Genomic DNA, 27,928 nt, shown 5'->3' with positions numbered 1-27,928 from the left:
AAAAAATATATATATTCTTCTATAAATCCTAGATGTGTGTGAGGGGGGTGCGGGGTGGGGACGTAGCTCAGTGGTCTAGAGATTGGCCCACATGTGCAAGGACCCGAGTTCAATCTCAAGGAAAGGTAGCATCTGAGTAGGAAGTTACATGACAAGCCAGCAGGTCATCCATCCTGTCCAGATTCTTCCCGCACCGCCTTCAGCCAATGCCTCAGGACACCATTCTCCAAAGAGGACATCAGCAGGGGGACCCAGGCTCCGTAAATCCGGAAGCCGTGTCCACGATTCCAGAAACATCTGCCTAGACCTAGCAAACTGGCCTGGGTGCACCTGGGGAGTAGCTCGGGTTTTTAAGGGGGACGGATGGAAAGTCAGAGACTTAAGTCTCAAGTGGGCACCGAAGTTTGGTTAGGGAGCCACGGACGGGAATGTGGAAGTTATCGTCCCCACGGCCCGGATGGGGTGCACTCGGAATGGCCGCCCCGCGCACGCCCTCCGAAGCAACCCACCCCAGCCTGGACGCCTAAGGTCAGCAGAGCGCCCCACCTGTGCTCGCGGGCAGGCCGGACGGCCTCCAGTCCCAGGCCACACCCGCTCCCCGCTGGGCTCCGCCCCGCAGCGCGGCGCCACGCCCCTGCCGTCACGTGACAGCCCCGCCCTCCTGGCGCGTGGCGATTGGCTCTCCGGACGGAGGGGGCGGGCTCTCGCACATAGCACTGCCTCCGACGCGGCTGCAGTTTTCAAACCTCAACTGTAGAAACTTTGGGTCGCCACCGTCTAGGCTGCCGGTCGCCGGGAGTCAACGCGCAGGTGGCCGAGTCACAGCTGTCGTCAGCCCCCGTCTGGAAAAGTAAAAGTGGATCGTGCCAGGCCCGGGGCTTCCCAACGCCGCACCTGGCCCGAGCTGGAGACGGCGTCCCGTGGCGGCCACCCGCGCGGAGCGGGACCGGAGCCCCCTCGGAGGGGGCCGCGGCGCGAGGACCTGAGGCGGCCGGAGCGGTCAGTGTCCAGCGCCGGGCAGGGGGTGGGCCGGGGCCGGCTCCGAACCCTGGACTCCTGCGATCGGAGCCCCTGGGCGGGTGAGGCGTCGGCAGGAGGGTCGGGGCGGGGCGTCCGGCCGGGGGAGGTGGGCTGGGGACCCCGTCCCGCTCAGGTACCCGTCCCGCTGCCCGGCGGGCTGGTGACGGGCGCGGCGGCCCGAGAGCCGGGCTGCGAGTCCCGGCCTGCCGGTGCCCGCCGCCAGCCGGCCCCGCGGCCCCTCGCGCCTCCCCCGGCGGCCCGGCTCCCCCGTGCCGGGCCCGCGGGACTGGCTCACATCTGGACCCGGCGGACGCCTCCTGGCCACAGCTGCCTGTTTTAGGGACGTGGTTTATGGCGTCTCCCCCCCCCCACCTTTTTTCTTTTCTTTTTTAAAACTACGTGGTGGCCGTGGTGGTTTTGACATTTATCCAGGTTCCTTGTTTTATCATAAGGGGAAAGGCTTCATTTGCATTCCCTCAGAGGGATTGGTAAAGTGGAGACTGAAGTGGAAAGACTTTTCTTTTTTAAAGGCCAGCTGGTAGGTGGTGTGAGTTCACTCCCCCCCCCCCCCCGTCTGTGTGTTTGGGACTAGAGGCACCCTGACATCAGTTTATAAGTTGAATTTGAGGGGAAAGAAAAACTTGAAAGAAACTCAGTTATAACCATCAGATTTCAATAATATGGAGTAAGTACGTTTGGGCTGTGTGTCACGTCCCATGGTTGTTTGGCAGATGTAGTGTTTACACGTGTGGTAATACTGATAGGCTGAGCCTTGCAGGGATCTTAGATATGGTGTGGCCCTTTACCTTTTCATGCCTGTGCCAGGATGTGCCTGAGACAGCAAGATGTGTAGAGATGACTGGGCATCCTGAACCAGGTGCAGCCTTGAACCAGGAGCAGTTACTGTTATTTCTCTTTTCTTTCTTTCTTTTTGTCTTTTTTCCTTCTTCCTTCCTTCCTTCCTTCCTTCCTTCCTTCCTTCCTTCCTTCCTTCCTTCCTTTCTCTCTCTCTTTTTTATCACAGAGATAGATGAATCTGCGTTGACAAAGGTACAGCCTTCTCCATTCTATGGGGAACTGCCTCGAAGTTCAACAACTTCTGAACTTGATGTGGTTCACACCTTTGTAATCCCAGCACTTGGGCAGGCAGAGGCAAGAGGACAGAGAGTTGGAAGCCAGATAAGACTATATGAGTTGGGAGGCCTTCTGGGGCTACACAGTCAGACCCTGTCTCCCAACCAAACAAAATGAAGCAAGAAACAGAACAACTGCGAAGTATTTACTTTATAAGCTCTAAGCCACATAGCTATAAAGCTGTGATTTAAAAACAAAACTAGCGCATAGAAACTGTGCCTAAACTTTTAGACAACTCTCCCCCCCTCTCCTTCTCTGAGTAGATACTCAATTTTCAAATACTTTTTTTTTCTAAAAGTTTAATAATTGGAGTCACCATTAGCTTGCTTTAGTTTTAAGATACACAATTTAGATCATTTTTATAGAAGGGGTCTACAATGGAAATAAATTATACTTGTGTGGTAATATGTTTAATTTGAAAATAATTTTGTGTGGATAAAATGATTGCAGTTTCTGTTGGGATCACTGAACAAGAAATTTGCAGTTTGGTTAGCTAGACTCTCACTTTTAGGAAAATGGATATAAATTTCCTTAAAATTGCCTGTAGGGTACAGTGCAGTGTATATTTCCATTCTACAGTGCTAAGCATTGAACCCTGGGCTTCTTGTGTGCCAAGTAAACATTGAGCCACATCTCAGTCTCCTCTTGCCACTTCTAAAAGCTTTTGATTTTTTTTCCTAAAGAATTATTTTGCTGTCTGTATGCTTGTACCAGGACATCACCATTTAGATACTCCCTTTTCACGTGGGAAAATTTCATATGTGTTCATTTGCTTTCATTTTCCATGATATTGATGACAACATTCACTGACTTTATTAGTCAGTAAATTTATATTCTATGAGAAAATATCAAAGAATATTTTTGCCCTGTGTTCAATACTTATCTTCAAAGGGAAAAGAAGCTCTCATAGGTTAAGGTAAAAGCTCATCTTTTGATATACATATGTTGTATTGTTGCTAGTTTCAAGACATACTTTGCTAAATTTTATCTTTGATTTGGTTTTTTTCCCAAAACATTTTATGGAAACCTCACTGCAATTCAACATGTAAATGAGTAAATTTCTTTTTATGTTTATACGCAACATATATTGCTTCAGCCCTTTCACTTTGCAACCACTCCAAAAGAGAGGGTGCAGTTAGGCTCCAAGCATTGAAAAAGGACTGAGCGGGTTGTTTCCTCTTTAATAATCCGTAAAGGATCAGATTCTATTTTGCATTGTAATAGTAACAGAATAAACAGTACTTCAGTAGTGCTGTTAAGTAAACAGTAATTAATTTTACAACAGAAACCTAATTTTGCATCTGATGAGACAAGCACTGAGTGTTGGCTCACCCCATTTTTCATTTTTTTCAGCATCTTTTTGTCTTTGTTCATAATTATGGGGTTTAATTCTGAAGAGATGGCATCAAACCTCAATGTCTTGGCACATAGTTAGGTTTTAGTTCATTCATTGTCTGGGACTTCAGCCTTTGGATTCTAGACTGGTTGGCCTAGAGTTAGTTTAGCTGGTTTTCTATTATGATTTTAAGGGGATTAAATTGTTGAATTCTGGCTTATGTTCAGTATTTAAAAACAAACACCATAAACTTGTTAGTAAAATACATAGAAGAAATAGAACTCCATTGAAATAAAATCTTCCTCCTTATCCTTTACTCTTGTAACTTTCTCTTCCATTCTATAGCTAACTAAAAGTGGATTCTTCTGTCACACAAGCAGAATGTTTTTCTCTACTTTTTATAGATGCTAGATAAACACATCTCCACTTCCTCTGTTTCTTAGGGATAACTTGTGTCCACAATGCCCAGGTAGATAAGAATAATTTTCTTGTAATCTTGTGACTTGCTTTGCTTTCTATTACTTTGCAATATTGCTTCATGAAAAGATCTAGATTTTAGATTTCCTCATTAAGATAGTTCTTAAAATCCTGATGCCCTTAGTTGAAGTGGGTATGTATGTGGAAAAATGGGAAAGCATAAAATAAATGGTCCATTGACCTTATAGTACAATAAATGATAAATATATTGTGTGTGTGTGTGTGTGTGTGTGTGTGTGTGTGTGTGTGTGTGTTTGTCAGTCCTGGGGCATTGTCTCTGAGGTTTAGTGCTCTACCCCCGAGCCTCAACTTCACTTCTGGCTTTTTGGTAACTAAATGGTGATTAAAGTCTCAAGGACTTTCCTGCTCTGGCTGGCTTTGAATCATAATCCTCAAATCTCAGCCTCTTGAGTTACTAGGATTATAGGCATGTACCACTGGCAGCTAATGATATAATTTTATCCATGTTTCTGGACATCTGGGCTCCTGTCTTTTAAATTGAATTTCTTTAAATACTTTAACAGTAATTTTTAATGCTTCTTGAGCTAACTACTAAATTAAGCAGACTAGCTGAACTAGAAGCTCAAGTACTGTAATTTCAAGGTAGATCTCAAGTTATGATGACCTGTTGAAGATGAGAGATGTAACTAGAAACTTTTACCATTCAGACAATTCTGTTCAACAGTCATTTTCTGAATTCTTCATCAGTTGCCTGATAACCTTCTGGTTGTCTAAGTCCAGAAGTCATAGCTTATTTTCCCCTGGACAAGTCTGTGCTCTTTTCTGAAGTAAAAAGGAGAGACATTTAAGTCAGTGTATTGATCTTTAGACAAGGCCTTCTGGAGAAGAACATGCAAGAGAACTACCATTTACAGAAATGTAATTGAAAGGATGATTGAGACAGGAGTACACAGACGATGTGGACACAAAGTATAAGATTAGGGAGGACAGGAAATGAATTTGGTATGAACTGGTTTAGGGGCCTCTGGGCCTCTGTGTGTCGAGTTGATAGGGTTTTAGTTTATGGGGAGCTAATGAAGGAATCAAAGCAGTTTCCTTCCTGAAATGTTCTTACTATTGTATGTTGGAACATCTAATTTGATAAACCTTTTGAGCTTGGTGACTTTGAAATGACTTACTTTGAAAACGAATGTTTTTAAGTGAAGCTGTTCAGAGGTTTACAGGAACTGTTTTGTTTTGTTTTAGATCATGTCATATTTGCTTTCTACATACCAGTAAGTTAAGGCTCAGCTTAAACCTAACATTTCCTTCTGATTCTTTCCTAATCTGTGTCTAGATTTTTCTTGTAATTGTTGTAGTGGAAGTTAATGAAAGAGACTGAACTATTCCTAATTTAGAATCTCTTATAGGTCTATCAATAGTGATAGAAGACAAAAAAAGGCCTGCTTAGGGGCCGGGAGTTTGGCCTAGTGGTAGAGTGCTTGCCTAGCATGCACAAAGACCCAGGTTCGATTCCTTGGTACCACATACATAGAAAAAAAAGCTGGAAGTGGTGCTGAAGCTCAAGTGGTAGAGCTCTAGCCTTGAGAAAGTCCAAGGATAGTGCTCAGGCCCTGAGCTCAAGCCCAGGATTGGCAAAAAAAAGAAAAGAAAAAGAAAAGGCCTGCTTATTGTTGATTAGAAATTTTTAAAGATGGTGGGGAATTTAGAATATATAAGGAGAGTCAAAGTGCCAGCTGATAACCTTCTTGTATCTTATGTGGAGAGCATCTTGATATTTATGAAGGGTCCAGTGGAAAAGGCAGCATTCATGCTTTGTAGATACTGAATTGTCCAGAGGAGGAAAAAGAACAAAGTGTCTAGCTTGTGGCAGCTGATTTAGCTGCATTAATTACAAGAAAGATTAACTTAAGAAATTCTGTGTGGATTCTTAAAAATTTGTGATGTAGTTATTAAGTATAGGAACTTAGGCAGTATGGCAGTTCTCAAAAGACTAAACATAGAGCTTCTCTATGACCCAGCAATTCCACTGCTTGGCATTTACCCAGTCGTCCAAAAACAAGGACATACTAAATTCCCTAGTACAACAATGTGCATTGCAGCACAATTTACCATAGCAAAGATATGGAACCAACCCAGATGTCCCTCAGTTGATGAGTGGATCAACAAGATGTGGTATTTATACACAATGAAATTCTATGCTGCTGTCAGAAAGAACGATGTTGCCCCATTTGTAAGAAAATGGAAAGACTTAGAAAAAAATCATATTAAATGAAGTAAGCCAGACTCAAAGGAACACAGGCTCAATGGTTTCCCTCATTTGTCATAATCAGTAGAAACCTTGGGCTCTCCTAGCAGAGATTTTCAATAGAACAAAACCTAGATACATAAGGCTATACAGTATGACACTAAATGAAAGGATATAGAAACAAAAGCCATATAATGAGTGACTGTTGTCCTTAATGTACTATGTTATCTCTCATCTCTTTTGCTGTCCCTTGGTTATCTCATATTGTTGCAGTATTTCACCTTGTTATCTGATATATTCTATATATTTTTTTTGGTTATTTGAAATTGGATAGGGAAGGGGGAAAACAAGATGAGGGACTGGGGTGGGGGAGGGACATGGGGACTAAGACATGAGAAAGGGTATCAATGTTTGTGAAGTAATGCACCTTCTATCTGGTGAATATAATGTAACCCTTCTATCAATTACAATTACAATAAAAATATATGGAAAAAAGTATAGGAGCTTAGGGTAAAGTTTTCAGAAAATGAATTTGTTCTTTTTCTGAGAAATGGCTTTTGTCCCAGCATATTCTGAACCACAGTAAAATATGTCATGATTCCAAAACATGGCTTTTGTATTAACATTGAAAAACTGATGCTTATCCAACATCAGTTTCAACTACATCTGCCATCTAAAAATCCATATTTATCCATTGTTGTGATCAGCAGTACATGACAATGAACAGACTTTGAGTAGACAGTGTCTACTGTTTGGAGAGTACATTGGAGAAAAATAAGATTAATAAACAAGGCTCTGTTTATCATAATCCATTTTAATTCCACTTTAAAATGAAATACCTATGTTCTTTTTCTCCCTTAATGTAACTAAATCATAGGCTATATAAATTGTCATTTTCATCAGTAAATTTGGATTGCTAAGTATATTTCTTTTCTTTTGTTTTTGCCAGTCCTGGGGCTTGAACTCAGAGCCCTTGGACACTTTTTCTCAAGTCTAGAGCTCTGCCATTTGAGCCACAGGACAACTTTTGGCTAGCATATTTCCTATTATACAAAACAATATCTCTAAGTGCTCTATAAGTATATATCTTATATTCGTACATGGTTCTCTTCATGAGAACTGACATAGGCCATGGATAATGAGCACCACATCTACATATAAATGCAGACCAAATATTGAGTCCCTTGAAATCTTACCAAATCTGGCACTTGAGCTTCAGGCTAAGTAAATTCTTGTCATGTAAGTAGATACTTTTTGTTGATGAGTATGGGTAAGAATCTGTGTTTTCCTGGTCTTATATTCATAGTTGTCTTTTTCATTAGGAAGAATTTATCAGAAATTATTGTAATAAGTATTCGTATCCTTTTGGGTTTAAAAAAAAGTATTCACAGGCATCTTAATTTTTGCCCAAGGTCATTTGGTTTTTAGATAACTTAAACATTAGAAATTACACATAATTTCATAATCTCATCAAAGATAATTAGTATAATAATTTGCTTAGTTTTCATGTCTTTGGTTTTACTCACGGACTTATACCATATATAAAATGTTGTCTTTATATTTTCATCTAATATTAAGTTAAAAAAGTCTCTGAAAGAATGGTTATTGAATATATTCAACTATATTTGTATATATTTAACTATTTCCTTATTGTTCAATTTGGGGACTCATCAATTCAAGTTTTTTGAATTTTTTTTTTACTATTATAAATCAACTCACTTAGTGAACAAAAATCTTTTACTACATGAAAAAGACCTATATGACTCTTGAAAACTTAGAGCAGAAAATACTCATTCATGAAATACATATTAGCTCTACCAGAGTTCTTATGAATGGATCACATGGAAATGAATACATTATACTAGGAGATATGTGGAATGTAGGTGACTGGACTCTTTACTCTGCTGTCTCTGTGATTGAATTTGGCATTTAAAAAAATAGATAAATAGTGTTAGCAGAGTAGTCCAGTTAGATCATGATGATGACCTATCCCTTTTTATGTAGATATGTGTGTAATATAATTGTGACCTTATGATTTAGGTACAAACCTTAAAAGTCCAAAGATGAAAAAGAAAACAAATAACAACTGATTGACCATAGAAATTAATGCCCACAGTAAATTTTTGATGACCATTCAGAAGAATCTGAATGTCATCAGAACTTTAAATATATACATAGGGACAGGAATCTGAATGTCATCAGAACTTTAAATATATACATAGGGACAGGAGTTTGGCCTAGTGGTAGAGTGCTTGCCTAGCATGTACGAAGACCTGGCTTTTTTCTATGTATATGTTACTGTGGAATCGAACCCGGAAATGGTACTTTATCTTTTGTTAGGCAAGCAGCAGAAAATCAGAAGTATATAGTCTTCTATAGTCTTGAAATAGTCTCCTATATACATGAATTCATTTGTATGAAATAGTCTATTTCATATTAAAATCAGATGCATGAAATATCACAAAGGAAACAGATAAAATGAGTTTAGGGTATAGATTAAAGCTTTAGAATAAGGCATTTAATATGGTAGGTCACTCATCCAGCAAAATGATGGAGCCCTCATGCAAGGAAGGCTCTATACCTGCCTTTGCAAGAGGAGAGACTGTAAGACCTAGGAGGGTGTCTGAATTTAGTTTTGACAAAAGAGTCCTTAAAATAAATTCATTCTTACAGTCATTCATGGGTCAGTAATATAACACACATGTGATTTTAAATATATAGTTAAATAACATACTTGCATGAAAGTTGTACCTTTAAAGAATAGGGATTTAAAATAGAGCTGCGTTATAGTTTTATGACTATTTCTTAAGAAGTTGGAAGGATTTTTACAGTAGTTTTATTCCAAAATGAAGTCAGTAGCTTTATTCAGGTGCCATAAAGGGGAACCATTTATATGTGCTTCTGGTTTTTCTTTTTGGTGGGTAGGATGTGCTCTTTAGATTTTTTTTTTCAAAACTTGGTTCTACCTCATTGCTATATTTGGAGCTATAAGGCACATCCTGTCTGAGATAGAACCTTTTTTTCTTGGTTACATTTAGGTTACATCCTCTCTCCTTTCTTCTTTGACATAGGTAAACTGAGTGAGCAGAGAAGCATATCTGAGAGTCATTCACCATGTCACGGAGAAGATTTGATTGCCGAAGTATTTCAGGCTTGCTGACTACGACTCCTCAAACTCCAATGAAAATGGAAAACTTCAATAATTTCTATACACTTACATCTAAAGAGCTTGGAAGGTATGGAGGCTGTGCTGTGGGTGCTGTTTGAATTCAAATTTGGGGTTTCTGGTTCTACTACAAATCTCACTTTGTACCATTAGCAAGACTAGAAGGAAATTCATCATCTCCGTTGCCATCCGAGGCTGTGAATGGAAGAGAATTTGGTATAGTGGATTCCATGTCCACTTCGAGTTCTGCCATGTGCTAGCTGTGTGACCTCAGTTAAATTATCATGGTGCCTTAGTGCCATACTTTCCCTATCTGAAGAAGAGAAACAAATATTATGTCTATTTTGCTTGTTTGTTGTGAGAACTGCATTGTTTCATATTTGTAAAATGCTTAATATAGAGTTAGAGAAATTTTTGTTTAATACATTTTTAAAAATTGTGCTTGGCTCAAGAGGCAATAGGGAGATTCCTCATACTTCAATTTCCTAAATTAAACAATAATTAACCTATATCTGATTATTGTACTTCTCTACCACAAAGAACAAGTGTTCTATAAGTAAAAACTCACCCATAGTCTGCCTCAGCCTGACCAGAGTAAGCTTCTTAAAGCCAGGAAGTGGCTAAATGTCGTGAGACTGTGTAGTATTACCATTTTAATAGGCATAAAAGTTACAAAAGTCATGCTAATTTATTTACCTGTTCAGTCTTTGTTTTAAATTAAATGTGATTATTGAAGGGTTGAAAGACAGTGGTCAATTTATACCTTCAGTTTGATAGTGGCGATAGAGGCAAATGTTTGTTAAAATGGCTTATTAAGTGTTTGTATCGACAGACTGCATTTAGATCACTTTTTAGTACTTTTTTTTTTTCTTAAAACGAGAGACCTAGAATTGAACACAACCATGTGGAGTACAAGGACCAAAGTCTAAGAACCAAACCTGCCTGGTTTCCTCCCTTCTCCCTTCCTCCCGCTTCTGTCTCTCCCCACTGCAATTTCCATGTCAAATCTGTGTCATATATTAGTAGAAACAGAATTTCAGTTGACCTGTCTTGACACAGGATATAAGTTGTGTGATCCGCAGTTGTATGTTTGCTTTTTTAAAAGTGAAAAGCTGGACTAAATGTCCTAAAGTTTTCTTTTATTACAAAACTATTTGGAAATTTCCCTGAGCAGTTAATTAGATTAAAAAAACCCCTGAAAATCCACATAATAAAAATTTGCTTTTAAAAGCCATATAATGAGTGATTGCTGTCCTTAATGTACTATGTTATTTCTCATCTCTTTTGCTGTCTCTTGGTTATCTCATATTGTTACAGAATTTCACCTTGAAATCTGATATATTGTATATGTTTATTTGGTTATTTGAAATAGGATAGGGAAGGGGGAAAACAAGATGAGGAGTGGGGAAGGGGGGAAGGAAATGGGGACCAAGACATGAGAAAGGGTATCAATGTTTGTGAAGTAATGCACCTTTTATCTGGTGAATATAATGTAACCGTTCTATTAATTACAATAAAAAATATATGGAAAAAATTTGCTTTTATTTTTCTAGGTTGCTCATTTGATAGGTAAATTTGTTCTTTATTAAGTTAACTTTACAAAATAGGAAGTATTGTGGGAACTACAATGTTTATGAAGTATTTTTTTTTCTTCAAAGGTTTTTTGGAGAACTTAAACTTTTAGGAGACCATTATCCATAATTCTAAATTTCTATTTACATGTCATCATAAGTAATGCCCTTAAATTTGAATTAGCATACTTTTTAATAGTTTAGCAGAACATTTCCTGGTAGAATCTGGTTATAACAAATTCAGATTGTATTACCCCATTTTCTATCTTCATGAGACTTAGGTGTAGCATCCTTTTTTGAGTTCTTTCCAGCTAATGAATCCTATACTGAATATTTTGTATTTGATTTTAGACCTTGATAATTGGAAAATTATGACTTTTCATCTGTCAGGAACTAGTTTAAAGTACTAGTCTTCATATACTGTACTGTAGCATATAAATATATAATTCTACTGTGGAAAACTATGAAATTATAAATAAACCGGTTCTAATGAACTAAGTTTAAAACATCAGTGTTTAGGAATTTTTTTACTTTAGCAATCTAAAGGATAATTCATAAAAGTTCATTTTTTTTACTATCTCAAAAACCTTGCATTGTTCCTGTTTTTTAGCATGTGGGGTAAGTTTTTTCCACCCTTCCCCAGCTGAGGCACAGTTTCATAGGCCTTGTGGTTAGACGGGTGAAGCGGCTTCAGAAATCAACGTCAGCTTCTTTTGTGGCTTACCCTGCCCATCCCTTCACATTTTATTGTGTGTTCTAGAATGTACAAGGGTAACTAACTGTGAGACGTTTTTCACTACTGAGAAATCTAGAGAGCATTGGCTCTTTTGGCCATGAGTGTTAAGTACTAGTGGTAAAGCTTTCAAGTTTTCTTGAACGTTTCTGTTAAATTGGGAATAGGAACCTCATATCTTGAGATTCTTTTTGATACTTTTAAGCTACAACTAGCATTTTAGAGTAGAAAAATACTTGGATTTTTCCTAAAGCATCTGATAATGATCATAAAAATTTTCCTTGTCTCACAATATTTAAATGGATATATGCATATGCATATATGTTATAGAAATCTCATAGTTTAATAAGCACAATTGCTTGGGCCAGGAGCATGGCCTAGTGGTAGAGTGCTTGCCTAACATGCACAAAGACCTGGGTTTGATTCCCTGATACTAAGCCACAGCTTTTGGCTTTTGGTAGAGCACTAGCTTTGAGAAAGCCCAGGGACAGTGCCCAGGCCCTGAATTCAAGCCCCACAACTGGCTAAAAAAAAAAAAAAAAAAAAAAAGCACCAGTGTTTAATCACAGGATAAAAAATAGCACAGTAAATGGTAACTGTTAGCTATTTCATTTTCCTTCAGACATTGGGTAACTAAGTGAGGCTTTTACAGTTCTGAAGTAATTAGGTCAGATGTGTCTGCTACCTTCATGAAGCCTTTACTTAGTATAAACATTGGCAGATAAACCATAATCCAGGTCATTTGGTCACCTTTGCCCTGGATTAGTGAGAACTAGTTTTGAAAAGTTTCTCAAGAATATCTGAGATAGTTAGATAAAAGGTATTATTTATTTTTGTTCTTTGTTTCTGGGAGAATTCTAGAAATACTATAGATGTGAACAATTGTAGCAGAACTAAATTGTCAGACTTGATACTGCAAACTATGTTTTCACATGCACAGTTGTGCTAACTAGTTTCCTGAATTTCATAATGTAAATTATTTGTAAATTTCTTTTCTTTTTTGATAGGATTTTGCTTCTAAATCAGAGGAAATAAGATTCCTAGCTGGGGCGGGGATGTGAGGAGGTACTAATTTTAAAGGGAGAAATTATGCAATAGTTAGAACAGAAAGTTAGAAATTCACATTCCATTGTTGAATTCTTGGCACTCCCAATTCCATATAAGACTTTTCATGAATCATTGGATCTTCTTACTACCAAGTTTATACAATATATGTCACCAGTGGTTTTGAATATGAAGTTAAAAGGTTGACTAACTTTTTATATGTTTATTGAAATACATTTATCTACCTGTATCTATTCGTTTTGCATACAGTAAGAAAATACTTTGTAGTTAAACATTCTCACATCTTAAAGCTTCTTTCAAAGAATCTGGTCCATATATGCCAATTTATTTAATGTAGCTATATTTGAATGAATGGAACAGTCAAATTATTAGCTGAGATACCCCATCCTTATTAGCTGTACCTTTTAGTTCATTTTCCCAGTGACTCTACTTGGCATGGATTTGAGATATTTTGTATAAAAAGTGAAGACAAGGGATTTCTGTCTTACTGGCTTTTAGGAATAGCAAATAAAGTATAATCAAACAATATATAGTTTTAACTCACACATGTCCTTTACACCTAATGTGTTAAAAATTTTACTTGTGAGAAAATGCTAGTAAAGTATGTTCAAAAGGGAAGTGAGGCAGGAGTTGTTGAACCAAAGTTACTTGCTGAAGAATTTTTACTTATTCCTAATTTGTTGGGACCAGAAATGAAAGAGTAATATGAGCCTTAGTGTACAGGTTCTTAATGCTAGATACTCTAGACTTAGGTTTAGAAGACTTTAGCTTCAAAATCTGTAAACTCCTTGGAATTAACTATAAAGCTTTTCCTATGGGTATGTATACATTTTCTAAATCTGAAAGCCATTTTGTTTCTATTAATTCTCAAAGTAATCTGATTATAACTAGCTTTAAGTCATTGTAGAAGTAAATGTTGGGTGATTGTGGGCTCATACACAGTATACCAATGGAAACTAATTTTGGCATGTTCTTTTTATTTTTATTTTATTTTTTTTGTGGATCATGGGGCTTGAACTCGGCTTGGGCGCTGTCCCTGAGCGCTTCAGTTCTTGGCTACCACCCTACCCCTTGAGCCACAGCCCCACTTCCCATTTTCTAGTGATTAATTGGAGATAAGAATCTCATGTTCTTTAGTGCCCGGGCTGGCTTTGAACTCAGATCTCAGCCTCCTGAGTAGCTAGGATTACAGGTATGAGCCACCATGCCCAGTATTCATGTTCTTAAGTTTTGGCTAAGGTGTTCGGAACTGCTACTAGAGAGGAATAAAACCACATTTAGTTCAACATGAAAAGTGTGACCTTAATGAGTATGTTTGCATCTAGCTGTTTGTAACCATTAATTTTCTCAGTGGACTAGGAAATGTCTTTGAGTCAATCCCTTCTAAAGAATACTCATCTCATGGGTATCTGTTACAGGCAACATTGACTAGTGAGCATTACTAATGAATATACCGGCAAAACAACTAGAGTTTTATGATAAGAAAATTCCAAGCTGACAAAAAAACTATATTCAAAGGCAAATTATCACATCATTAAAATTATATATATTAACTATTCAGTTTTGCATTTGTTTCAGTTTCTTATATTTGAAAGAGTTATTTTGATTAGAGATTGCATGTAATCCTCAAAGAAGGGTACAGTTTAGCAAACAGAAAACTAAAGCTTGAAGTTTACCCTTGACCAAATTGTGGATCTTCTGTGAGGTCTGCAAAAGCCAGAATTGCACTTCCTGCACAGAATCATAATTGTTTACATCAAGAGTATGATATAGAGTTAGTATGTAAGAGAGATTAACATTTCTAAATATATTAGTAAGAGTAAATTTAATTTGACCTTCTCTTGCTAGTATAGTTTATCATTTACATTATATGTGATAGTACCATAAATTTTGTAAAAATACATATGGTAAATGATTAAAGAATGAAGACAAATTTTCAATGCCATGAAATATTTGAAAGAACTGACTTTAAATAGGGGATGTAATAGTACCTGTAATATTCTACTGTTGTTCTGTGGGAAAGTTAAAACTGTTCTTTTTTTCTCCTCCAGGGGAAAATTTGCTGTGGTTAGACAGTGTATATCAAAATCTACTGGCCAAGAATATGCTGCGAAATTTCTCAAAAAGAGAAGAAGAGGTCAGGATTGTCGAGCAGAAATTCTGCATGAGATCGCTGTGCTGGAATTGGCAAAGTCTTGTCCTCATGTAATTAATCTTCACGAGGTCTATGAAAACACCACTGAAATCATTTTGATACTGGAATAGTAAGTACATACACATTAGTGGGCATACTGTAGATATGCAACCCTGTTCTTCCACTGGCGAAGGCATATGAATACTTTTATGAGTATGATATCATGTTTTTCAAAATAAATTTTAATTGAGAAAAACCTTTTAAATTTTCCTCCAAAATCAGTGTTCAAATAGAAGTATTCATATTCAGAATGGCTATTAGGCTAGAATTAGAGCCGTTTTTTGGCTTGAAATAGTAACTTTTACCGAGCTATTTACAGTGTGGCAATTACCATGGTAAATACTTATAAAAATGATCTATTTTGGGGGCTGGGGTTTGGCCTAGTGGTAGAGTGCTTGCCTAGCATTGATGAAGACCTGGATTTGATTCCTTGGTGCCACGTAAATAGAAAAAGCCAGAAGTGGTGCTGTGGCTCAAGTGGTAGAACTTAGCCTTGAGGAAAGCCCAAGGAGTGCTCAGGCCCTGGGATCAAGCCAGCAGTGGCAGAAAAGAAATGATCTACTTCGATCTTTATAAGATCTATTGTGCTCGATACTTTAAATGATTCAAGTATATGAATTATATTTGTTCATGCATCACAGTAGAAATCATAATGACATTTTGTCTCAGTTCATACAGCTGAATTGTATTTATTCACATATCACAGTAGAAATCATAATGACATTGTGTCTCAGTTCATATAGCTGATTAGTGTCAGCTAGATAGAAGCCCTGGCAGTCTTGATTTCCATAGACAGTCTGTAAACACCTTGCTGTCCTGAACCGTATTTCCTAAGCACTGGAAAGTGCTTTCCATAATTGTTTCTGTTTATTTGCTGTCTTTCGCATGCCTAGTAAAGAACTCAGTTTATGAAAATCTGAAGTTCCATGTCTTCATTTTCTTCTTTGCTTACAGTAATATTAGTGAATATTCTTTTTTTTTCTTTTTTTTTTTTTTTTGCCAGTCCTGTGCTTGAGCTCAGGGCCTGAGCACTGTCTTTGGACTTTCTCAAGGCTAGAACTCTACCACTTGAGCCTCAGCACCACTTCCGGCTTTTTTCTATATATGTGGTACCAAGGAATCGAACCCGGGTCTTCGTGCATGCTAGGCAAGCACTTTAACCACTAAGCCAAACTCCCGGCCCTTAGTGAATATTCTTAGCTATGTTACCCTGAATTTCTCTTTCTGAACATGATCAGACCACGTTCAGTTTGTGTTTGGTTAAAAGGGGAAAGAGTGTCACTGTCAGCCTTTGTCTCTTTGTTCCAGAGATCCTGAGAAAGCATGTGCTAAGTAAACACTGACACACATATATGTCATATATACTGTCATATATATGTTTGTATATATATTGCCTGTATAGATATATATGTGTATATATACATATATATCGTATCTACAGGTAGAAGCCCCATATGTATCATATATATTGTCATCATATGATATATATGATATTTTGAGGTTCCAGTCCCAAGTATTCTGGAGTACAAAACAGCATCATATCGGCTAAGAACATAGAGCCTTGTGTCCATTTATATTTGGGCCCCATTTATGGTGTTACCCTTTACAATTAAACTCTTCATAGCTGCTTATTCATCTGTAAAGTAGGAAGAGGAAAGGAACCACCATTGTGATGATCAAAATAGGTGACACTTATAGGTATGGAATCCTATTTATCTATTCAAACAGAAGAGCAGAGCTCAGTGTTAGCCACTACTTTAATTACAAAGATGAGACAGACATTATTAGATTATAAAATAATTCAATTTTATTTGTTGATTATATACTTAATAAATTTTGTTAATTTTATGAAATTTTATTAAGAATCAAGATTAGAACCCAGATTTAACTACCTTCTTCTTGTCATTTGTTTTATTCTTTAAAAATCCTCTTCCTCTCACCTATCTGTTTTTGTGTCTCTCACACACATATACATACAAGCACATACAGTTAGATGGCTTTATGTCTTTCCCAAAAATGATTATTTTGGGGTAATTTTTTTTTGTATTTTTTTTCAGTGCTGCAGGTGGAGAAATTTTCAACTTATGTTTACCTGAACTGGCTGAAATGGTCTCTGAAAATGATGTTATCAGACTTATGAAGCAAATACTTGAAGGAGTTTATTACCTACATCAGAATAATATTGTACACCTTGATTTAAAGGTAATGTGTGATTCAGAGCCCCACTGCTCTGTTGTTCCTTTTCTGCTCTAGGTAGGTTGGCATTGATAAAACAAGCCATGTCCTTGTCATGTGAACTACCTTGCTGCACTCTGCCTGCCTGCATTCTGCATGCACTGAGTGTGCTCTTGACAGATAGTAGACTGCATATATGAGGTGCTCAGAGCATTTAAAATTAATCATTCTTGTATTGTTCTCGACTCCTGTTGTCATTCTGCTCTGTCTCACCCTTGGGACCATGTCTTAGACCTTCTCATTTCGTAAAACTTCTACTTCTGAAGTACTTGACACTTATCTACACTTCTGACAATGTGCTCTTAGGAGTCCGTGTCCACTCGCTCCCGTTATTCTTACTCATCTTTCTCTTGAGACTGTGGGGCCATTGGCTCATTCCTGATCATTTCTCCCTCACCATACAACTCTGACTTTTCATGTTTTATATTTTCTCCTTGTCTTCTTGTCACAGTTACTTAAAAACCTTCACATCAATATTAATCTGCCTCTTAGTTTTTGTTTGTATTTATTTATTTATTTATTTTTCCTTTCTGGGAGCTTAAACTTAGGGCCTGAGTGCTTTCCCTGAGATTGATTTGTTCAAGGCCAGTGCTCTACCGCTTGAACCACACCTCCAGTTCAGGCTTTTTTGAATAGTTTATTGGAGATAGGAGTCTTATTTTCTGCCCAGGCTGCCTTAGAACTGCAGTCCTCAGATCTCAACCTCCTGAGTAGCTATGATTATAGCTATGAACCACTAGCACAGCTCTGCCTCTTATTTTTGAACATTGCACTCTTTTTTTCTGTACCTTGTCTGCATCTGAATGATCTTTTGGTTTTTACTCTCATTTTCATAATAAAGATAATTCGAAAAATCTCTACCTGTATATTAGGCCTGTCTCTTAATTTCCAAATCTTTTTCCTAACTGCAAGTTGGATACCATTTGAGAGGTCTGTAAAATCTTTAAAATAGGGCCAGGCCCATATAGGATGACGCTAAATGAAAGGACGTCTAGGATATAGAAACAAAAGCCATGTAATGAGTGATTGTTGTCCTTAATGTACTATGTTATTGCTTATCTCTTTTGCTGTTCCTTGGTTATCTCATATTGTTACAGCATTTTACCTTGTTATCTGATATAATGTATATATGTTTATTTGGGTATTTGAAATAGGATAGGGAAGGGGGAAAACAAGATGAGGGGTGGAGGTGGGGGAGGGAAATGGGAACCAAGACATGAAAAAGGGTATCAACGTTTGTGAAGTAATGCACCTTGTATCTGGTGAATATAATGTGACCCTTTTATTAATTACAATAAAAATTATATAAAAAATAATCAAATGCAATAAAAAATAAATAAGGGCCAGGCATAGAGGCACATGCCTCTAATCCTAGCTACACAGGACGTGTGGATAGGATCCCAGTCAAACTCTAGAACTACTAAAGACAAAACAAGCCAAAAAAACCTTAAAATGTACCTGAAACTAGATTTGTTCTCTTTCCCTCTCTTACCATTTTGTAAAAGGAAAGAACAAGTGTTTTCTGTATTAGATGGGGAAACAAGCTTTCTCTGTGGAGGGGGAAAAATTATCATTTCTCAGCACTACCATTTCTACTACTGGTAAGATTACAACATAGTAAATACCAACAGAATCACACTCTCATCTGCTTTCTTTTGGTCTTTTTCTTGCCTAAGGTAAACCAAGGGCATTATATAGCATCACACCACACTGGAAGTCAGAGGTAGCCTGTGAATGTGGTTTTTAATACAGCAAAGCTGAAGGTGACCATAGGTGACTCCTATGGTCTCTTTTGTGAGAATGACCTAATAGTACACACAAGATTTTCCAGCAGTTAGGAGAGACCATGAGAACAGAATCTCTGCATGTATCTAGCTTTTGAAAGCAGCAAGGAGTCCACAGACCTACAATAACCAAGCAGAGTCACACATTCTGAGAGGTGATGGATAGGGAGTGTCACATACATGTTTTGCATTTCTTTTCTTACATTGTTATTTTAAAGATGCTGGACAGTGGGGGGTCACAGTTACATAAGCTAGGTAATGAGTCTATTTCTTTTTGAACAGTGTCACCTCTTCTCTCACTCTCAGTTTTTTTCACCTGTCTCCACCCACCAGTTGTATATTTTCAACATAGTGTCTAGTGAGTATCACTGCTGCATTTGTTCACTCTTTGTCCCTCCATTTCTGTGCCTCCCTTGCCCTGTCAAAGACAAACTAACAAGATAAAAGGAAAAGAAAATGAAAAACAGCACACGCACATAAAACTCCTGTCTCCATTTCTTGAAGTTCATTTCAATAAGTATTATATGATCATATCGTATGCACTTAGCTTTTGTACCTTTGTGATTCTCTCCCAAGAATATCCTCTGGTCTCACTCAGTGTGAGTGCTTAAAGACCTATACCACCAGTGTTTTTTTTTTTTTTCCATCCAATGTGTTTCCTTATAGATTTATAGCTACATTCTGGGTACCATTCTGGGTTGCATGAGGGAAACCATGCAACCTATGTTTCTTTGGATCTGGCTTACTTTGTTTAATATACTGTTTTCCAAGTCTTTCTGTTTCCTTTTGAATGTGTACCATGCATCTTAATGCTCTCAGCTTATCCAGAAGCATTATACCCTATGGAACCATTTTCTGCTTGTGGAGATGTGGCATCATTCCTTTACGCCATCTTTCACGCTACTCCAGAGTGCCTTCCTCATGAGTCCATTCCTTTGTATCTCTGAGACTCAGCATAGGCTTCATCTCTACTGCACAGACTTCTTTGATTTGTTTATGTCAGAATTAGGTAGCCTTGTCTAAGTTACAGTATCCTCTATAACACAACATCAATATGTTTATCTGACTTTTTCTAAACTGACCATCTTTTTTTAGTATGTTTGTTACTTTATGTATCAATAAATATATAGCTCTTCCCAAATAGTTGAGTAAATGTTGGTAAATTGTATAATGAAATATAGCATAGCTAAGCAATATATTCCATTTAATTTACCTCCAATCGGAGACTAGTATTGTATTGCTAATTACTGATTGATTTTTGTTGTACTTTCTTTAGCCACAAAATATATTATTGAGCAGCATATACCCACTTGGGGATATAAAAATTGTGGATTTTGGAATGTCTCGAAAAATTGGGAATGCATGTGAGCTGCGGGAAATCATGGGAACTCCAGAATACTTAGGTAACGATTTACTTTTATATTCTATACCATAAATTTATTAATTAAATAAAACCTCTTTAAAACTATTTTATGACTAGGGGTATAACTCAGTGGTAGAGCATTTTATCTTGCATGTATAAAACCCTAAGCTCAATCCCTCAAAGTGAAGAAAAAAAGTATTTTAGAACATGTAATCCCAGGACTTATTTTAGTGTACTGAAGATGGTTATAATACATTTAAATGAACTACAATGAGTATATACCATAAAAGTAAGTGCAAAAGTTTGACATTTGTGTCTATAAAGGAAAGAAATGGGTAAGAAAAAAATGGGACAGAAAAAAAGTAGAAAGAGAAAAATGGAATCATCAACATGATGACTTCTGAATCCTAGATTCAAAGGTCTCACTTCCACTTTCCTGGCCCGAGCTCCAAAGCTTTTGCAGCATGAGCATATATGGTTTGCAAGGAGGAATTGTCAGCAGGACAGTTTGTTACTTATTTCTGCTACTATTACATGTAAGGTTCTCTATAGGATTTTCAGAAAGAAGGGAACAAAGTTCTCTTTGGGACTTACCCATAATTAACCAATTTAGGAATATTGTACTAACTCCATAAATTAGATCATGCATTTGAAAAATTCTTAAGTTATGTGAAGAAGCATATAACTTTAGGTGTTTTGAGTTAGAGCAATAATTTATTTTTTGTTGTTGTTTATATAGATATTGAAAAGACATTGAAAAGATAAAACTAAGCAGAACAGGTATCACTCACTTCAGCAGTTATCTTCCAGAAATGAAAATCAAAGCAGGTTACTAACTTTTGAATGCCAATATAAGCTAATATTTCATTAAACAGGTGGTTGTAATTATTGATAAAATAACTCAGAGTATGTGAAAATGTAGTAATTTAATGAGATTGGTGATATATATGACTCAAAAGGCTTTATTAGTAAAAACATTAAGCTTGAGAAATTTCTCTGTAGAAAATCAGAAACCATGTTGTGAAACCAAGTGACTTTTCAATCATAAGTCTTAATGTAGACTTTACTAATTAGCAGAAATATATGGTAGCACTTACTTTAAAAGTACAGGGAGTTATTTTTGTACATTTTGTGGCAGGGACAGAGAAACCTTGACATTAATCACTGAGGAAATTAGGTTATTGACAGTGCAAGAATAGTATTTATTTTTGAAGATCAAGCATTTCTAAAATTCATAATTATGATAACTGCATATCAAATCAAAACAATATAAATTAATTCCTAAAAAGTTTTTTAAAAACTAAAAAAATCTAGCTTCTAGCATTTTATTTCTTTAAAAAATTTTTTCTGAGATGTAACTTAATGATTTTTTTAAACTACATCATTGTCAGCATTTTGAACCACCTCATCATATAATTTGCTTAATATTAAAAATGTTTAATCACAAGATGATTGAATATAATAACAAGATGATTGAAGCTATAATAAATTCCATTAAGCTTGTATCCCTTGGCTTTTCAAAATGAACTTCACTTCTAATTTACCATAATTATCATGGCTTAACATTTGTCAATGTTGAATTTGAATTTTATTTTCATTTTCAGCTCCAGAAATACTGAACTATGAGCCTATTACCACAGCAACAGATATGTGGTAAGCCTCTGTGTGGTCTGAATGCCTCCTTGAGAGTTGGATAGTGTGTATTCTGAAGTCTTTATCTCAGTAAATGAGATTTTCTTCAAAATATTTTTTTCAGAAAAAAAAAACAAAAAAACATTTTTTTCAGGCCAGGAGTTTGGCCTAGTGGTAGAGTGCTTGCCTATAGCATACATGAAGACCTGGGTTCAGTTCCTTGGTACCACATACATAGAAAAGAAACCAGAAGTGGTGCTGTGTCTCAAGTAGTAGAGTGCTAGCCTTGAGAAAGCCCAAAGACAGTGCTCAAGCCCTGTGCCCAAGCCCAGGACTGGCAAAAAAACCACAAAAAAATTTTTTTAGAGTATCTTTAGTAGCCCCAGGAAAGTAATCACCTGTCTACCCTTTCTAAGTAACAGGCTGTGAGACAAAGGCATAAAAATAAATAAGAAAGCTCTTTCAGGGGTGAAGTCTAGGATGAAAAAGAGAACAATACAGCCTTAGTGCATCGCTTCATGTTCTAGTATAAAAATACAGTGGTCCAGAAATCTGGATGGAGTTTGTGGGGTTCCTCCTGCTGATGGGAAACATCTGGTCTTCATTTAGAAGGATTAGGCAAAGGTATTTGGTAAGCAGAAACATTTGGTGGTGCACACAGTAGTTTTATGAAGGTATGTCTCTAGAGAGTTGGGTGCGTTCATGTATAATAGAGAATGTGATAGGGAAGCTGACTTCATAGGTCACGTGAAAGTTTAGTGTGCCCGAGAGAAATATCTTCTAAGTAAAAGTAGTTCCTGAGTACCAGCCTGGTTGCTAAATACACTCACAGTTTGAACAATTTTATAGTGAGAAACATGTCCAGCCATGTGCTTTGTCGAACTTACTTACCCTCCAATTGCACTGAACCTCTATTACATCTCCTAGATCCACAATGTATCATGGACACCATTGAGAGAACCCGAACCCCACCACCGATGTGTTCCTATGCTGAGGCTACACTGTAGGATCATGTATTTATGCTACATAACACATATATGTACATCTCCTGTCCTCTTTGTAGGCAAACTTTGATGAAGTCATGCCATTATTTTAGTTTAATAATATACAATAATTCAAGGTAATTTAAGTCCATAGTTTAACACAATCAGATTTGAAGATGAGAATTCATAGCATATTGATTATATTTTCTATATGTTTTTAGAAATTTTAAGTTCCCTTTTCTTCCCTTGTTTTTCAGGAACATTGGCATAATAGCATATATGTTGTTAACTCATACATCACCATTTGTGGGGGAAGATAATCAAGAAACGTATCTCAATATTTCTCAAGTTAATGTAGATTACTCAGAAGAAGCATTTTCGTCTGTCTCACAGCTAGCCACAGAGTTTATCCAGAGCCTACTAGTGAAAAATCCAGAGTAAGTAAGAATATTAGTTTTTCTTTAACGTTATAAGATAAATAACATGAACCTATTTTTGTAAGAATGTACCTGCAAGGCACAGTGGCTCACACCTGTAATCCTAACTACTCAGGACACTGAAATCTGAGGATCGAGGTTCCATGCCAGCCCAGGCACTAAAACCCATGAGACTTATCTCCAATTAACCACTGGAAAGTCGGAAGTGGTGCTGTGGCTCCAGGTATAGGGCAGCAGCCTTGATCTGAAGAGCTCAGGCACCTAGGCCCTGGGGTAGGGCAATAGCTTTGAGCTGAAGAGCTCAGGGACAGTGCCCAGGCCCAGAGTCCAAGCCCCATGACTAACAAAAAAAATAGAATGTACCTGCTTACCTGTTTTATTATAAGTAGATTGATTGGGTACCACTGGGAAGAGAAGACATAAGAGAAGGGGAGTAGGGCAATAAATATGACCAGGATACACAGGTACAGTTTCATTCATACACATATGAAATTTTTCCAAGGAAGCCTGTTGTTTTGCACAGTTAATACAGGCCAATCAAAAAATAAAAGGTAATAACTTACATTTTGAAAAATCAAAAAAGAATGTTCTGCACCAGTATACAATTATTAGAAATATTATTTTGGGGTTAAATAGAGGGAATCGTGATAAAACTGATCACTAAATAATGAAGTTGTAACTTCAAATGGAGAATATATAGCAGGAAATTTAGAATGAAGGGAAGATTTGAGTTATCTCTTAGCTAGGTAATCCTTATAAATAGAAACAGACTGGCCATGATAAACTCATTGTGAATGACTTATAGCTAAAGAATATAAACATTACTGAAGGATCAGACGCTTTAATCAAGGAACTTGAAACTGTGACTTACGATCTTTACTCATTTGGCAACTTCGAGGCAAGAAAACAAAAACTGAAAGGCTTTTAACCAGGATCAGCTCTGTGTCCTTCCAAGTAGCCTAGATTCACATATAGAGAAGTTGGGATGCACCCTGTATGGGGACCCTGATTTTCTTACTTTTCAGTCTTCTATCTTTGATTAAAAACTCCATTTCCATGATGACAATAATAATGTCAAGGTTTCTAAATTATTTTATTCAGTTAAGTCCAAACAATTCTAATTGGTTAGAATTTGAACATGAATGGCTATTTCATAAAAGTGGTAATAATAGTATTGTCTCTGGTTATAAGTTATTTTGTTTTCTTAAACATTCTTTTTTTGTCGGTCATGGGGCTTGAACTCTGGGCCTGGCGCTGTCCCTGTACTCTCCAGCTCAAGGCTACAACCCTATCCCTTGAGCCTCTGCTCTACTTCCTGTTTTCTAGTGGTTAATTGGAGATAAGAGTCTCACAGTCTTTAGTGCGGGGGCTGGCTTTGCACTGCCATCCTCATATCTCAGCCTCCTCAGTAGCTAGGATTACAGGCATGAGCCACTGTGTCCATTTTCCTTCAAAAGTTTGTCAATGCAAGAGATTTTATAAGTTTACTGATTAAAATATATTACCATGAATTAATTGTGCAAAGGACTTCATTGGGATATTTACATAACTTTAATCAAATTCAACCATCTATATTGCTCTTACTTAAGTCCTTTCTCTCCTCCCTCCTTCTTATGAACAGTTTTGGCAAGATTCCTTGCATTATTTCCATACAGCTATATTAACATATTATGGTATTCACCCTCGGTCACCCTTTCTTCCCTCTATCTTGTTGGTTGCCCTCAAACAGTTTTCCTTTTAGGGACATATTTTCTATTATTTTAGGTAGATCTTGATTCTATGTATGAGTGATACTTGAACTTGTCTTTTGTCAATTTACAGTTTAATTTTACTAATTTTGATTGTTTAGGCAACGTATGTTTATAAGCTTTTTGACTATAGTTTCAGGTGTAAGTTCCATGGTCAACTGAATGAGTCCTCAGGACATGTCAGGATTAACCAGGGGCTTCAGTTTTCCTCCCTTAGGGCATCTCAAGCGGGAACAATTTTGTATATAAGGTGGATCTACATATGAGCATACAGCAGAATTAAGAGGTGCTGAGGACACAGCGCTCAGACTTTCCCTTGATTTGTCTCCAGGTGGACTGAAAGCTGCAATGTGACAGCCTGTTTCCTGCTACCAGTACTTAAAGCACCTCTCATTTGAACTGAACCAGTTTTTTTTTTAATCTGTCATTTCCTTAAAATGTCACATAAGTGTTTTTTCTGAAGTAAAGAAAATCTCAAGATTCAGTGGTTTCCGTTGTCTTCTAGTCAGTGGCTCACCAGAATTAAGATTTTTGATTAAACTCATTTTACACCTTCTGGATGAGTATAGATTGACACACTGAAAGCATAGTTTAGTGGTAAGATACTTGCCTGGTTTTGACATGACCCAGATTTGAGAAATTTGAGCCCCTCCAACACTGTTCTTCTCAGAAAAATCCCCCACACTGAAAGTATTTCAGTTTGATTTTAGTACTCAATTTTTCTATTTGTCTCATAGGAAAAGACCATCAGCAGAAACTTGCCTTTCTCATTCTTGGCTACAGCAGTGGGACTTCAGAAGCTTGTTTCATCCTGAAGAAACTTCCAGTGCCTCTCAAATTCAGGATCTCCCCGTGAGGTCCTCTGAAGACAAGTGTTGTAAATCCTCTTGTAACGGGAGCTGTGGTGACCGGGAAGACAAGGAGAATATCCCAGAAGACAGCAGCATGGTCTCGAAAAGGTTTCGCTTCGATGACTCTCTGCCGAGCCCTCATGAACTGGTTCCAGATCTGCTCTGTTAGCACTTTCTCTCTTTGACTCATTTGGACTGACTGAAATTTGACATCCACTCCAGGATGGGATTGTATTTTTTTAGCTTTCTATATGTTTATATTATATAAATGCACTTTTGCATAGAGGAATTTAGGACAGTGTTTTGATGCTGAATTTATAGTTGCTAGCATATTATTTCCTTTCCTAGGATGGTTCTACAGAGCAGGAAATATTTAAATGTATGACAAAAAATCATGACACATGTGAGTTCACATGTTAATGAAAGAATTCAAGTTCAGATGAACTTATAAGAATGTTTGACATATCAGGGAAAAAAAACAGTGGGTTTTGTTGTGGTTGGTACTTAATGGAAACCAGCTTCCAAGGTGAATCCTTTGCCATGACTCTCTTGAAACAGTGTCAAGTTCAAAATAAAGTGCATATTGAATTTGGAGATCCTCCGGGGAAGGTTATAATTGAAATTATTTTCCAATGACAACTATTTTGGAACTTCCTATTTTATGTCATGCTCTGTAAGAGAGTTCCTTTGGGATGAAGAGGTGGCCTGGTCAAGGATAGTCTCTAAAAGTTAGAGAAAAGAGTAGCATCTTCCTCTTTAATACAAAAGTCTTTTGCCCATTCATCATACTCAACTCTAATAACATCTGAAAAATTGAAACTGCCTTCAGTACAAGTATAGAGGTTCATTATTCTTTAGCTAAGAATGGACATGTCACATTTTTAGTCAATAAAAAATATTGATTGACTGTAACAAAATGTTGACAGAGTCAGGCAGCTTACTAAATCTTAGATGTCTTTCAAATCTCAGAATACAAGCCTTCATTGAGTATGCATAAAGTCTGTGTAAAACAGTTCATAGTTGAGATAGGCCTGTTACACAATACCAGAATCAGCAGTAGTAACTGCATGAAGGCTGACATCAAGCTTTTCTAAATTGGTTGTGTGCAATTCCCAGCGAAGAGCCTCCCAATAAAGCCACCTGCAGAATGGCCTGTAAATGTGCTCTTCTGCTGGGAGCAATTCAAGTAAGGGTGTGGGGAGTTTACCATAGTTTACTGGTAACGGTAACTAAGTTTAGTTCTATTTATGGGAAGAGTATTAAGGAGGATTTGTTTGGGGGTCATCTTTGATGGATTTCCATCTGGTGATCATTAAAAGCCTATTGTGATGTTATATTCTGATAACTATAATCTCATGACATGTTACTAGATCAGATTATATGTTGACAAAAACAAAACCATATTTCCCCCAATGAATCAAAAAAATACTCTAAAGATCTTTAATAAGACTGCAAATTCTTTCTATAACTTTTTAAAGAAATATTCATCGGGTTACTATATTTGATTGAAATTTGAGTTCCTTTAAATTGGTGGCATTCTCAAAGGAAGTTATTTGTATTTTGTGTTTGTATGTAAATGTGTATATGTATAGGTGTATGTATATATGTATAGATCAAATACAGTCTTTAAACAATTTTCTGTTCTTTGCTGTAGTCTATTGTGTTGGACTCAGGTGCCAAAGGAGCTCTTTTTTTAATGAAACATAATAAATAATAAATTCTTTAGAAAATAGTTTGTTGGTCCATAAAGACTATAGACACTGTATACCGCGGACATTGTTTTTTTTTAATTATTGATTGTCCACTTATTAGTCTGCTGAATAAAAAAGAGTTCAAATATAGTTTAGGCATTGAAGAGTCTTTCCTAACAGACCATAATATATTTTTAAGTTTTTAGAGATTATACCAGACCAACCAAAAATTAAAACTGAAGACATATTCGAATTTCAAATTAAAAACCATGTCTTAAAAAGTCATTTTACAGTGGCTT

The 27,928-nt window shown here is 37.1% G+C and overlaps 1 protein-coding gene across 3 annotated transcripts; it reads left to right on the top strand.

Moving 5' to 3' along the window:
* Nucleotides 1-740: 740 nt before the first annotated feature.
* Nucleotides 741-27,928, top strand: Stk17b (serine/threonine kinase 17b). 3 transcript variants are annotated; one of them, XM_090354520.1, is made up of 8 exons: nucleotides 741-999; nucleotides 9,248-9,412; nucleotides 14,763-14,975; nucleotides 16,963-17,107; nucleotides 20,201-20,327; nucleotides 21,892-21,940; nucleotides 23,160-23,339; nucleotides 25,825-27,928. In XM_090354520.1, the coding sequence occupies exons 2-8, from the start codon at nucleotides 9,291-9,293 to the stop codon at nucleotides 26,105-26,107; spliced, it is 1,119 nt and encodes a 372-aa protein (XP_090210646.1). In that variant the 5' UTR covers nucleotides 741-999; nucleotides 9,248-9,290; the 3' UTR covers nucleotides 26,108-27,928. The 3 variants fall into 3 exon arrangements, with proteins under 3 accessions (XP_090210646.1, XP_090210648.1, XP_090210647.1); XM_090354522.1 differs by lacking the exon at nucleotides 741-999 and adding an exon at nucleotides 1,046-1,079; XM_090354521.1 differs by lacking the exon at nucleotides 741-999 and adding an exon at nucleotides 1,540-1,558.

Source organism: Megascapheus bottae, chromosome 21, assembly GCF_031878675.1.
Source record: "Megascapheus bottae isolate mThoBot1 chromosome 21, mThoBot2.hap1, whole genome shotgun sequence".
Taxonomy (NCBI): domain Eukaryota; kingdom Metazoa; phylum Chordata; class Mammalia; order Rodentia; family Geomyidae; genus Megascapheus; species Megascapheus bottae.
This window is presented reverse-complemented; position numbering and strand designations above follow the sequence as displayed.